Genomic DNA, 14794 nt, shown 5'->3' with positions numbered 1-14794 from the left:
TCAAAGTAAACAATGTGCTGTTTAGGAATATATACACAGACAATAACTAACACTATAAAGAAAAGGAATGACAACACAGAACCAGGATAATGGCACCTCTGGGGACGAGGATGGGGACATGAGAAAAGGACACACGTAGTATTCTAAAATACTAGTAATTTCTATTTTTTTAACCTGACTGATGGATAATATGTATTCTTTTTATTATGCTTAAACTGAAATATATTTTATACACGCTTCACTTTGTATCAAACATTTCACAAAATAATTTTAAATTAAAAAACAAAGATAAAGCAAAGTTTTTTTAAAAAGTACATGCTGAATATTAACACTGAATTCCACACACTGTATAAAGGCAAAAAATGTGAGTAACTTTTTACTGTTAAAAAATTTCATTCTCACGAATTATATATAATAAAAGTTGAATCACCATGCCCCTCGGTCAACGCATAGGTAGCACCACCCAGCTATAAAACAGCTGTTAATGAGAAGCATAGGTAGGCAGACTCATCAGAAACTCAGAAAGCAATATCACAAGTACTGTGTTTCCCTGAAAATAAGACCTAGCCAGACAATCAGCTCTATTGCGTCTTTTGGAGCAAAAATTGATATAAGACCCGGTCTTATTTTAAGACATAAGACCGGGTCTTTATAATATAATAATATAATATAACATAACATAATATAATAACGGGTATAATATAACACTAGGTCTTATATTAATTTTTGCTCCAAAAGATGCATTAGAGCTGGTTGTCTGGCTAGGTCTTATTTTCAGGGAAACACGGTTGCATCTGAAATAGTATTAACCCAAGCAGCGAATATTTTACTTATATATAATCCAAAGGACTTAAAACTTCTTTCATTCCCCTGAAATCTAATTAAATCTACATTTAATAGTAACATTAATCTGAGATTATTTTATATTCTGAACCACCCATCCTCTCATCCTACCAGTAGGAAATAAATCGAACTTTCTAAACGACGAAATACTTGAGGACTACAATTCTGTAAAAGGCCAATTCCTCCATCTATACTCTTTTCCCCACCAATTAGGATTCTGGACCCACTCTTCTCTCTCTTACATCTTAGTTGGGTTTTGTTTTGACATTTCAATGGTCCCTTCCCTTTAACCATAATAAAACAAAAATCTCTTTTTTATTTTAAAAAAATCGTCTCCTTTCTTTCAGCTGAACTCCATATCTTTGCTCCTTATACCTGCATACACTTCTCAGAAAGACAGTAACTCCTTGACTCATTATCTACATATACTTGTAATCTGGATTCCACCCCCTCACTGAAATTCTTCTCTCAATATGTCAATAAAGACCAAATTCTATTTGTTTTCATCCTTGTTTGCCATTCTGCAGACTACACAATGACCATCGCCTCATTTTAAAAATTCTTTCTTCCATCAATTTTGGTCTCTTTCTACCACTCTACTTTCAAGCATCTCCTCTGACTCTTCTTCCATCTCCGGTGACTCAAATGTAGCCCACTAGAGTTCTGTCCTCGGCATCTCCTTTCTTTTCCTCTATACTGCTATCCCAGGCAAGCCGACCCATGCTTATCATTTCAAATAGCGCGTCTCTGCTGATGATTACTAAATATTTGTCTTTCCCTCTGACCCATCTCCTAAACCCCAGACCCAAATTTTAAACTACCCACTTTAAACATCACTACAGGAATATTCAGTCAATACTTCAAACTTCACATGTGCAACTGGAACAAATGATCAACATATCTCCCTATTTCCCCACCCTGTATTCTCTAAACTTCAGTTTCTTCATATTTAAGAAAGATTATAATATTCATACTTCACAAAGTCCCTTGAAAATTAAATATGCACAAAGTACTTAGCACAGTGTCTAGCACATAGTAAATACTCAATTAGTGGAAGCTATTATTGCATTGTAACAATAGTAATACTACTTGCCCTCAACTATGGCGGGCCTCTTTTCACATTACAATCAGAATTGTTTGTATTCTTTGTACAAAACCCTTGCATGACTCCCTATTTGTCTAAAAGGAAAGTTTAACATATTAAACAATGGTTTGTAACACTCTTTGAAATGTAACCCTCAACCCACCTGTTAAGGGTTGAACTGTGTCCCCCAAAAGATGTTGGAAGTCCTAACTCCCACTACCAGTAGGGTCTTTGCAAATGATAGTTAAGATGACATCATTAGGATGAGCCCTAGTCCAATATGACCATGTCCTTATAAAAAGGGCAAATTTGGACACAGAGAGACAGAGGGAAGCCGCCATCGTCAAGTCAAGGAACGCCTGAAGCTACCAAAAGCTAGGAGAGACACACGGAAGAGATAATCCCTTAGAGCCAACACCTTGATTACGAGCTTCCAGCCTCCAGAACTGAGAGGGAACAAATATCTTGTTTCAACCACCCAGTTTATGGTGCTTTGTTACAACAGCCCAAAGAAACAAATACACCACTTTACAGCCTTATTTCCTATATTACTTCACATAGCTGTTCAACTACTTGCTTTGCCCCTAATTCCCAAAGGTAAAAGCTTCAATGACTTTGGTTTATGTTACTTTACAGCCTGAAACTACCTTCCATATCTGCCCAAATCCTTTTCATCCACTCAGGGCCCAGTTTAGGGAGTCTTCTGTAAGCCCCCAATCTGAATCAGTTTGTCCATGTAAGTACTTCTAGAACACGTTGTTTGCCAAATATTACCACTGTTCATTATCTTGCATTATAATTATGTTTACAGATCCAACTCCTGGACAAGACAGTAAGATGTTTGAGATCAAGAATCAACTTTTATATCCTCCCCAACAACGTACATTTCGTATAAACTGAAGTGGCATTTAAGTATGTGTAGCTTGCTTCGAAGAATGATAAAGCTCAAGACATTTTAATATTAACAGGTTTTCATAGTTTCAACATTTGCTAATCTACAATGCCAAGTAACGTCACAAGCTTTTTCTCTACCAAATGAAAGGGGACCACAGGCCACTGCATACAGACTGCAGATAATTGTTGCTTTGTACTGTACAGAGGAGTTAGCTATTTTTACTAGGGAATAAGGGTAGAAATGGAATCAGGATTCTGTTTTATAAGAATAGCAAAAACTTACACATCCACTAAATTATTTTACTTAGGATCACAACAATCTTGCTCAAGTCACCAAATTACATAATAATTTGAATGAAATCAAGATTCAGCAGGCCTTGGCACAACCTACTTAGTTCCCCATAATCTAAGGTTGTTCGACTTAGCAAATAAAAACATAAAATATCCAGTTAAATTTGAATTTCAGATAATGAATAATAAGTGTAAAAATGTCCCATGCATAGGCTTGAACATGGTTACTAGGCAACTTAACGGTAAAGAAAGCCCGCGACTTTCAAAAAGCCGGCGTTTTTCATAAAGCCTGCCATTTCCGGGGTCCTGCTTTGTCCCCAGCTTATGAAAGCAGCCAGAACAGAGCCCAGCCCCAGAGCCAGTTCCAAGGACCTTCCTTTCCTCTGTGCTGTCTCCCTTGTACTTGAGCATAAGCTTAATAAAATCGGCCTGGAAATTTTAAAGAAAGAAAAAAGGGAAAAAAAAGACTGTCCTATGCAATATTTGGGACATACTTACAGAGTTATCTGTTGTTAGTCTGAAATTCAAAAGAACAGCCTATATTTTCTCTGGCAACCCGACTATAAACACTAACAGTGATCTCAAAAACTTCATTCAAGGAGAGAGAATCTTAAAGAGGCAGGACCCGTGCAACACTGCAGTGTTCACCTCCACAGCGCTTTTGTAAACGCACTCAAGTCATTGCTCTCCAAGTAGATCACAAGTTTCCAAACATAAATACCGTATAATGGCTGAAGGCAGTATATTGTTACCCTTTCATCCCTGTTACAAATACACTGAAAGACATGAAATTCAGGAGTATATTAAAAATATATAAATTTGTTTCACATTTCTTCTTTTGTGGTAGAGTAAGGCCACCTTCAAAGCCTTATCAAAAATGAAACACACAGTGTGTCAGGCTCTGGGGAACTAATTTCCCCTCAACAGTTTACCGCAGGAACCACTCCAAATAAATATGTCACTAAAATAAATGCAGTGCGCTTGCTAAGCAAACAAAATTTTAAGACAAGTCCCCTAACCGCGATGGTCATGATGCAAAAAAAGAAAAGAAGGAAAAAGAAAGCCCATCAGTAATGGATTAAATCTTTACCATATATCCACACAATGATGGACTATTCAACATCAATTAAAAGGTTAAGGCAGATATCTATATACTTCATGGAAAAATATCCATGATACAAATAAGGGGGGGGGGCGGTAACAGGACAGTTCTACTGTATAATTCTATTTATATATTTATCTTACATATGCATTAAAAAGTCTGGAAATACACATCTCAAACTATCACTAACCTTGTTAGAGAGGTGATCAACAAGGGATTTTCATTTTCTCAGTATGTCTGAGTTTACTGTGTTTTACAATAATCCTGTATAACTAAGAAAAATCAAAATACTTCCTTTTTTTCATTTAAAAATAACAAATGGAACAACAGTAACAAACAAACAAACAAACCCTTAAAGCCTATAGGGGTAATTTGAAAACTTTAACAAGAAATACCATTTGCAAAACTGTGGAAGAATCTATCTCAACAAATAATTTGTTTTTAATTGACTTTCCCTAGGTATTTTCACAAATGTAGACATCCCTACGACTACCATCACAATCAAGAACTAGAACATTTCCATCACACCAGAAGGTTCCCTTGCTCCCCCTAAATCAGTCAAACCCTCATCAGTACCACCTACTCCTCCCACCCCACCTACAGGGGCCTAGGCAACCACCAATCTGATTTCAAGCCCTATAAATTGCCTTTTCTAAAATTTCATATATAAGGAATCAGCAGTTTGTGCTCTTTTGGGTCTGAGTTCTTCAAATAAACATAATGTTGAGATTTATACATGTTGTTGCATGTGTCAGCAATTAATTTATCTTTATTGTTAAGAATTCCGTTGTATGGATACCAATTGTTAATCCATTCACCTATGTTCATATGGCTGCACCGCTCCTAGTGACATCCTGCTCTTCCCCTCCCATCCTTTCCATTCCATTCCATAATTACCTGAGTCAAATTACCAGATCATATGGCAAGTGTACATTTAACTTTTTAAAAACTGTCAAATTATTTTCCAAAGTGGTTATTTTACATTCCCACTAGAAATGTACAAGAATTCCAGTTGCTCTACATCCTTTCCAACACATGGTATTACTCTTTGTATTTTTCACCACTCTGTGTAACTATGCAGTAGTATCTCCTTGTGGGCTCAATTTGCATTTTAAATTTGCATTTCTATCATCCATGGGTTTTATCAAAGTGAGCTATTTATTATCCATGTATTTGGAGATTTTAGCAAGCATCTTTTTTGTGCTAATGTCTAATATAATTCTGGTTTAGTCAGACAACCTTTTCTGTATGATTTCAATCCTTTAAAAATTATGAGACATATAGCCTAGCATATGATCTTCTTGGTTCATTGTCCACATGCAGTTGAAATGAATGTGTATTCTGGTGCTGTTAGGTAGTGTTCCATGAATGTCCATTAGGTGATGTTGATTGATAATGTTTGCCAAGTCTTCTATATCCTCACTGATTCACTAATTGTTCTATCAATTACCGAGAGGAAATCTCCAATTAATACTGTGGATTTATCTATTTCTTTCAGTTCTGTTAGTTTATGCTTCATGTATTTTGAAGCTCTAATATTGCATACATATTTAGGGCTAAGTCTTCTTGACGAAATGTTTATGTTTATCCCTGGTAATACTCTTGTCCTGAAACCACTTCAGTCTTTTTATGATTAAATTTGCATGGTATATCTATTTCTATAGTTTTACTTTTAAGCTGCATTAATACTTAAAATGAATTTCTCATATGAAACATAAATAGGTTTGCCAGGCAGGCCTGGTGGCTCAGGTGGTTGGAGCGCAGTGCTCCTAACGCCAAGGTCGCCAGTTCTATTCCCACATGGGCCAGTGAGTTGCACCACAGCTAAGATTGTGAACAAGAGCTCTCCCTGGAGCTGGGCTGCTCAAGCAGCCGGCAGCCAGCAAGAACTGCCCTGAGCTGCTGTGAGCAGCTGACAACCAGCGACCAACTGCCTCAGCCCGGGGAAGTGCAAGGCTCATAATACCAGCATGGGCCAGGGAGACGCATCCTACACAACTAGACTGAGAAACAATGGCTTGAACCCAAGTGGAGGTGCGGGCGGAGGGAGGCAGAAGGGGGAAAAAATAGGTTTGCCTTTTTTTTTTTACCCAATCTGACAATATCTGCATTTTATTTGGACTGTTTAGAATATTTACAATTAACATTATCAATAAAACAGGACTTAAATCTAACGATCTTTGTTCATTATTTGTTTCATTTATTTGTCCTTCTTCCTTTTATTCTGTCTTTTCAAATGAGTATTTTTTAGTACCCTTCTTAATTCAAATACTGGCTTATTAGCTATACTTCTTTGCTTCAGTTTTTAGTGGTACTCTAGACTTTATAATATGTTTAACTTACCACAGTTAATCTACAATTATTATTATTTTATGTGTAATATAAAAAGCTTACACAAGTATTCTTCCAATTCCCTCATCCCATCCTGTTCTACCATCATCATACATTTACGTCACCTTATAAACCCCAGCACATTGTTCATATTTTTGTTATAAACAATTAGCTTTTTAAAAATTAAAAACTGATTTTAAACAGTATTTAATATTTACTCACACATTAGCTATTTCTTCAGTGCTTTTCATTCTTTTATGTATATGTGAGTTTCCATTTGGTATATCTAAGTCTCGTTTATCTTCTGCCTAAAGAACTGCTTTTAATATTTCTTATAACACAGGTTTCCTCGTGATATATTCTTGCAGCTTTTGTCGGTCTGAAAAAAGGCTTCATTTTGAAGGACATTTTTACTGAATATATAATTGTAGGTTGACAAGTTTCAGTCTTTCAGCATTTTAAAGAAGTCATTATCTACTGACTTGCATAGTTTCGGTCAAGATGTCTGTAGTCATTAACTTTGTTTTTCTGTATATAGAAATCTTTTTCTCTAGATGCTTTTAAGATTTTCTTTCTGAAATTGGCTTTCAACAATTTTATTATGATGTGCTTCAAGTGTCTATTTGCTCTATGCTTTGTCCTGCTTGGGGTTTAAGATTCTCTCAGATCTTTTCGTTTATAGTCTTCATCAAACTTGGAGATTTTTTATGGCCATTATTTCTTTGTGGGTTTTTTTGTTTGTTTTTTCTGTTTTCCTCTCCTCTCATTCTGGGACTCAAATACATGTATGTTAGACAACTTGATCTTGTCAGACAGGTAACCAAATCTAAGGGGTTTTTTGTTTGGGATTTTTTGCTTTTTCTGTGCTTCATAATGTAGTTTCTATTGCTCTCTTCAAATTCACTGGTCCTTTCTTCTGCACTACCTAATCTGTTTTTAATCCTATCCAATGAATTTTTCTTTTCAGATAGTATATATTTCATTTTTGGAAGTTTCATTTGGTTCTTTTATACCTCTCATTGGAGGTTCATGTTTTAACTTATTCAGTATATTTATGACAGCTAGTTTGAAGTCTTATCTGCTAATTTCACCATCTTTATCATCTGTTTCTGTTTTCACTGACAAGTTATAATTTGTTTCCTCCAAGTTATAGGTTATATTATTCTAGCTTCTTTGCACTTCACATGGTTGGGTGTCAGATATGTAAATTTTACATTGTTGGGTGCTACATTTTGTTGTCTTATTTTAATGTTTACTATGACGGATAGTTAAGTTACTATGGATAAACTTTCAATGCCTGTTTTTAAACCTTCTCATGACAAGTTTGAAGTACCCTTTATTCTAGGGCTAGCTTAGCCCTACTATAAGGCATGACTCTTCTGGAGTCTCTACTGAATGTCCTGGGCTCTCTGCTCTACTCTACTTTAATTTGGTTGGAATTCTAGTATCTGCCAGCCCTGAGTGAACTCTGTGAATTTTTTAATAATTTATTGAGCTTACACACCTTTCTGGTCTTTCTTTGCCGGGCTTCACAGAATTTCATACTACACCTGGGCAGCTCACTTATCTAAAGACTGGGGTAACCTGAGGCAGAGTTCTGGTATTCTTCCTCTGGGCAGCTTCCTCCTCCGATATTCCAGCCCTCTCATTAGTTACATTAGCCTCTCCAAATCCCAAATTTTGTTTCAATTCAGTGAGACTGTCTCGCTCCGCTTGAGCTCTTCCTCTCCACACTGTGGTCCAGAAAGTGGCTCCAACCAATAAGCCAGTGCAATCAGACCTGCTCTTTTCTCAGGAAGCACAGTCCTGTCTGCCTGTTGCCCAATCGTCTCAGTCCTTTCAGGCTGCTATAACAAAACACCACAGACTGGGTGGCTTATAAACAGCAGAAACTTACTGCTCACAGTTCTGGAGGCTGGAAGTCCAAGTTCAGGGTGCCAGCATGACTGGGTCAGGGCCCTCGTCTGGGTCACACTTACTGCTGTAGCCTCACATGGCAGAAGGGGTAGGGGACTCTCTGGAACCTTTAATAAGAGAACTAATCCCATTCATAAGGGTTCCTCCCTCATGACCTAATCACCTCCCTAAGGTCATCATCATGAGGGATCAGAACTCAACATATGAGTTTTGGAAGGACACAAACATTCCCACGATAGCACCAACATTTCAAAACTGTGGTTTCATGTGTTAGATACATTTGATAGACAGAATTCAATATATGGACTAATTGAAGGAAAATGACATCCTCCACAGTACTGACCCTTCCCATCTCTCCTATCTAAGTACAAAAAATATCTTTTTGTTTATTAAAGTCTTCTCTTATGTACTTCAATATTATGAATTTTCTTCAAACAAGTCCCATATGTCTTTTACATTTATTCCTCAACATTTTACTTTTTTGTTAATTTTCTGAAAGGGATCTTATCCTCCATGATCTCTTCTAACTACAGTCCTTACAAAAGAAAGTTAGGTATTTTTTGTGTTAATTTTGTTTCTGCCAAACTACCAAGGATTCTTATTAGTTCTAATGAGTTTTTATAGATTCCCTCTGGTTTACCCAGGTGCAGGATCATATTATCTGTAAACAATAATTTTGTCTCTTTTGTAATATTTGTATTTTTTCACTATCTTCCCAGATTGCAGAAAAATATTAAATAATAGTAAAGGTAGTGTGTGCACTCATATTCTTTCCAACTTTAAAAAAAATACTCCAGTACAGGATTCTGGCTATTGACTTGTAACAGTTATTTTTTTATAGTGTTAAGGAAATACATATATATGCGCACGTGTGTGTGTGTGTGTATACACACACACACATTATTAAGAGTTTATCAATAATGGATACTGAATTTCATAAAATCCCATTTCGTTAAGTATTTTATTCCTACTAACATATCACGTCATATATTATACTAGTATGGATATTTATTATATTAATGGTTTTCTTAATATTGAATTACCCTTGTGTATCTAAATCCTATTTGGTAATTCAGTTTTTCCGCATACGATTGCATTTTATGGGTTTATAACTATTTTATTTATGATTTTTACATCTACACTCATTACTATAACTGTAGTTCACATTTTTGGTATCTTTGTCAGAAACAGCATTATCCTAATTTTATAAAATGTATTACTTTTATAGTAAGAAATGAAGTTATAAAAACAAAGCCTGAAAATTATTAATACCTCTCCAAATGTCCACCACTTTTTTTTTTGCCCACTACTGCCTTTTTAAAATTTATTTTTCAATTATAGTTGACATACAATATTACCTTAGTTTCAGGTGTACAACAGTACCCAACACTTTTTATACATTTGTTTTTCTTCTTCCAATTCTGGAGCTATGATTATAAAATCTTAACAGGTTATTTTCTCCCCCACCCTACATTTCAGAGTATAAATATTATAGATATATACTACAGATACATTCCTGAAAAGTTGCTTATAAGACAAAAATACATCTTTCAAATACTACTGTCCTCATAATTCCCTTTGTAAAATTAGAAGGTATTTCAGATACTAGCAGCTTTTCTTTTTTCCTGAAATTCTCTTCCCCTACATGTTTCTATTGCCCAATCCCTTACTTTATTTAGGTCTAAACTAAAATACCACTGCAGAGAAGCCTTCCCTGACCACCCTAATTAAAATACCCCCTACCACCTCTCCATCCATCTGTAGCCCTGATTTATATCTTCAGAGATATTCTGAAATACTTTATCCCTAGTGCCTAAAAAAGTACTTGATAAGTGGTACTTATCAAGATAAGGTAAGTGGTCAATTAATATTTGTTAAAGAAAAAGTTCCCTAAAACATTTTCCCCCACTCTGGCGCCATACTACCTAAAATGCTTGTGACCACCCTGCAAGGCTACCACATAAATCGTTAAGTCTTGGTAATACACTAATCAGAGTGCATTGGTAAAATGACTCCATTTATCACATTCTTTCTTCCATAATCATCAGTTCTCCAGGTCATGAACACCTGGGGTTCCATGTAAAGGAAGAAAATATGAGTCTTCCAGAAATAAACTGTTGCACTCTTTTCCCATATTAACAATACCCAATCAGCACAAGGTCAATATATTATTCTGCCTATTGTTCTTGGCAGCTCCCCTCAGAGGATTAAATACCAACAGAATAACACTATAGCACAAAGAGAAAGCACTTAAAGAAGAACCAATAATTGGTCTGGGTGATGTATGGACGGAAGCCCCCCGAGTCCCTACTCTCTTTGGTGAATCATACCTGGAAGTGATCGTACAGAAAGTAAATCTTCAAGGAAAAAGTAGATGTTGATTATGAGAATAAAGTGTGTTCTGTAGCTGTGGCTTCTCTTAATGGACTTTGACCAGTTTTAGGTCAAATATGATAGGAACTTTTGAGTTACCAGATCCACAGAGAACAAAAGAAAAACAGTAACTTCACTTTATCCCCTTCCCACTGAACTTGCCCATAGCTATTTTGGAAGACTGAACAAACACTAACCAAGCAAGAAAAAGAATCCAGAGTCCAGAACACACAGCCTGATGTCCTAGCTTGTTTCTTAGTCACGTACCTACACCACTGTGCTGGTACTAAGTACCAGTAACAGCAGTATCTTTCACAGACTACAGAGAGAACAGATTTTTTTAATACAGTAAACTCTCCATTTTCCCACCTCATCTCTAACCAAGTATTTGTCCATTAGCGTGACAGCATTACTATATTTTAATTTAGATCATTCCCAATATATAGTCTTTACTAAACAATAGGAAAAGAAGCCAGGCCCTAGAAGCCCATATATTTCTGCTACTGTTATTTTCCTACTCCCATTCCTTATTCTTTAATGTTATCAATACCAATAACCAAAAATGCTAATAGTGAAAAAATTCTACATGTGTAAAATATCAAAACCTGAGTTTATTTTCTGATTTATAAATTATCTAAATTCTTAAGTATATGTATTAGATTAAAATACGATGGATCCCCACACTGAATTACATGGAACAGAATAACCGCAAAACAAAGACGACAACTAAAGAAGATACATAAATCTAATTTAAGATGAATTTAATTTCCGTATTTAAGTACAGTGTATACCTACACACTCTATAGTCCAAAACAATAAATTTTATCGGGAATTTAAATCTCTCAACTAATACTTGTGTTTTTTCTTTCAATTTTTTCCTCCCAGTTCAGTTCATTCTAATATATGCACATTCTAACAATTCAGGTGAGTCTGGCAGTACCTTCCCTCAACCTTCTATTACCTAAATTATAATGAGGAAACACGGCATGGACATGTACAATTTCATATACTGTGCATTTCTATTCTCAAGTACCTGTTTCCCATTAATTTCAAAACTAGTTCATGCATTGAATTCTATGAAGAAAAACAGAAATGAAATACATTGGATGCCTAACCTCTTGATTTTCTACTCCATTGCTGGAAAGCTCCAAAACAGAACCTCCACTGTCAACCACTGCTGAAGTCATTGCGTATTCCCTGAGGAAGCTTGAAATGCTATTATTCAATGTAATTAAAGGTTCATGGATGATTGCCAGAGTTATAGGTTTGCATTGTCATGTCTTAAAAGTCAACAGAGGAGTGTAGATATCCAGAAATCCAGTCTTCTAAAGATGATTAACGAGAGTACCTAAAAAGAGGAAGAATTTGAAAAGTTATTAAAAATATCTAGGAAGGATATAAAGCACAACCTATTCTGCAATGTACTTTTTAACATTTTTATAAGCTAAGAAAAAGGGAATAGGCTTTATACAGCCCTGTGTCAAAAGAGGGCAGTAATGAGCATTCTACTTCTAAGCATCAAGTTCATGAACATACTGAAATTAAGTTCGTACCAAGCTACTTACTGCACAGAGGTGACATTATGATATTTACATTCTAAGAGGTGAAATATTATAACTTTCTCCTTTATGAAGATGTACTTGTATTCCTGAAATATTTTCGTAGAAATTTTTAAATCTCTTATGCATTAAAAACATAAAACATGCTGGACCAAGACTTCTATTTGCCTACTTAACAAATTAAAAGATTTATTGGTTTGTAAATATTTCATTCTTCTTTGGCTTATTTAGTTTATTTATTTGAATAATATAATTAGAATTGTCTTTTGCTATGGTAGCAATCTCATTTTGGTGTTCATATTTTGAATAGTCTACAAGAACTATAAAACAGATTAATTTGAGTTGCTTACATTTTCAAATAGAGCAGTTTGAAAATAAAGTAGTGAAACATTTGGAATGCTTTTACTATTTATCATTCTTTCCTCAGTAATTTTTTTTTGCTATTGGTTCAAAATGCAATATAACAAATGGTTTCAAATAAACATAATTCAAGCTTTTTTCCCCAGTAGAGATAAATATCCACATGTACATCATCTAGATTTATGCATCAGATTATTCCTAAAAAAGATACATTTTATTTGATTTTGTATATGTTAAATTTTTCATAGAGAAATTAGAGATTTATTTCTAACAGCATTTCTTATATAAAAATTAAAGAATGCAGAAAAATTAAGTATACTTAAAAAGAAAATACATTTCTAATAAATCATTCCATTAACTGTACACCCTGTATTAAATTTGGCTACTGGAACCATACAAATGTGGAAATAAATAAAGAATTTCTATAAATTTCTACAATAAAAACGAAATACCTGAAAAACAACAGAAATTTCACCTCACGACCTAAAACCATTCAGTACTATTAGTCGCCTTTTTTATCTCATCAACAGAAAGTGGAAGTATTTGTATCTTAAGTGTAAAATTTAAGAAAAATCCACAGTCCCACACATAAAGCTCACCATTATCATGCAAGCTAATGACTATCTTCAATTTCTGTTTTCTAAACATACAGATAATAGTAGCAGAAATAACTTTTACTCACAATGTGAATGTTAAGCAGTCTAAGCATCCTTCACTATTTTCACAGCTTGGCAAGAGCTAAAATATAAACCAGCAGTTCTTTGGAACTAGCAGAAGGGGGGGAGGGGGAAAGACAGTATTAATATAATTCTATTAAAAAATATTTTGCCCAAAATAGGTGTGATTCAGGCAGTATGTACGTACTTCTTACAAACCATCTCCAAAGCCTGATGACACACAGTATATAATAAATGTAATAATAAATGATTTCTAGGCTATTGAGCAATCAGAAGTTTTTATGAAACTTAAAATATTAAGTTACCACTCAGTAACAATTACTGATTAAGGGCAGATTCAACATCTGTAGCCTATGCCCCATATTATAGTGTATATTTCCAGTGGCTGACAGTATAATCCCAGATCCCCAGGAGTAGAAAATCAACTTTTTTTTTTTTCCCCTAGCCAGATACTGTTTTTATTTGGGAATGCTGCTTACAATGGGAGGGTAACATCAAATTTGTTTTATAGATGTACTTTTTTTTTCTTCTTTTTATTTTTTTTTAATTTATTGGGGTGACAATTGTTAGTAAAATTACGTAGATTTCAGGTGTACAATTATGTATTACATCATCTATAAATCCCCTTGTGTGTTCACCACCCAGAGTCAGTTCTCCTTCCATCACCATATATTCGATCCCCCTTACCTTCATCTCCCACCCCACACCCCCTTACCCTCTGGTAACCACTAAACTATTGTCTGTGTCTATGAGTTTTTGTTTCTCATTTATTTGTCTTGTTCTTTTGCTGTTTTTGGTTTATATACCACGTATCAGTGAAATCATATGGTTCTCTGCTTTTTCTGTCTGACTTATTTCGCTTAGCATAATACCCTCAAGATCCATCCATGTTGTCACAAATGTTCCTATATCATCTTTTCTAACCACCGAAAAAATCAACTTTTTAAAAACTAACCCCAAAAATTACTAAAAAAAAAAACAATGTTAATGATATTGCCAATTAAGTCCCTTTCCTGCTCTCTCTCCAGATGTATGCACTGCACACACATCCCAACACGCAACGCCTCCTCAAACAGCCCTCCTCTGTTCAAAGGCTAATCCGCTGACCTACACACTGAAACATAGGCCTTGCTTCATCAATTATTCCCTCTTTGTCCTTAAGCTTCTCTTATTTAACATTGGGTCCTTTCCTGCACATCCAAACATTTACCAGACTCTCCCACTTTAAACATGGCAAAGCCCTCCTCCATGACCCTGCACAACCCTCCAGCTACTGCTCTAGTTCCTTCCTTTCTCAGACAAGGTTCTAGCAGGAAAATCCTCTACACTCTGTCTCCACTTCCTAATTTCTCAGGTACACCTC

General features: G+C 35.2%; 1 protein-coding gene across 9 annotated transcripts in view; it reads right to left on the bottom strand.

Annotated features, from left to right (window-relative positions):
• ELF2 (E74 like ETS transcription factor 2) overlaps nucleotides 1-14794 on the bottom strand; it is a 93420-nt gene that overhangs the window by 54383 nt on the left and 24243 nt on the right. For 5 of the 9 annotated variants that reach the window (XM_019730822.3, XM_019730823.3, XM_074338508.2 and 2 more), the window contains exons 2-3: nucleotides 13437-13521; nucleotides 11951-12183 (exon numbers count right to left, since the gene is read on the bottom strand). The exons of 3 other annotated variants lie outside the window; for them this stretch is intronic. In XM_019730822.3, the coding sequence (XP_019586381.1) occupies nucleotides 11951-12022 (72 nt within the window). In that variant the 5' untranslated portion in view covers nucleotides 12023-12183; nucleotides 13437-13521. The remainder of the gene's footprint in view (nucleotides 1-11950; nucleotides 12184-13436; nucleotides 13522-14794) is intronic. One more of the 9 variants, XM_074338505.2, reaches the window with a different exon arrangement.

The sequence above is a fragment of the Rhinolophus sinicus genome, chromosome 15, assembly GCF_057876585.1.
Source record: "Rhinolophus sinicus isolate RSI-liver-muscle chromosome 15, RSI-T2T, whole genome shotgun sequence".
NCBI lineage: Eukaryota > Metazoa > Chordata > Mammalia > Chiroptera > Rhinolophidae > Rhinolophus > Rhinolophus sinicus.
The sequence above is the reverse complement of the archived record's forward strand: the minus strand, read 5'-3'. Positions and strand labels throughout refer to the sequence as shown.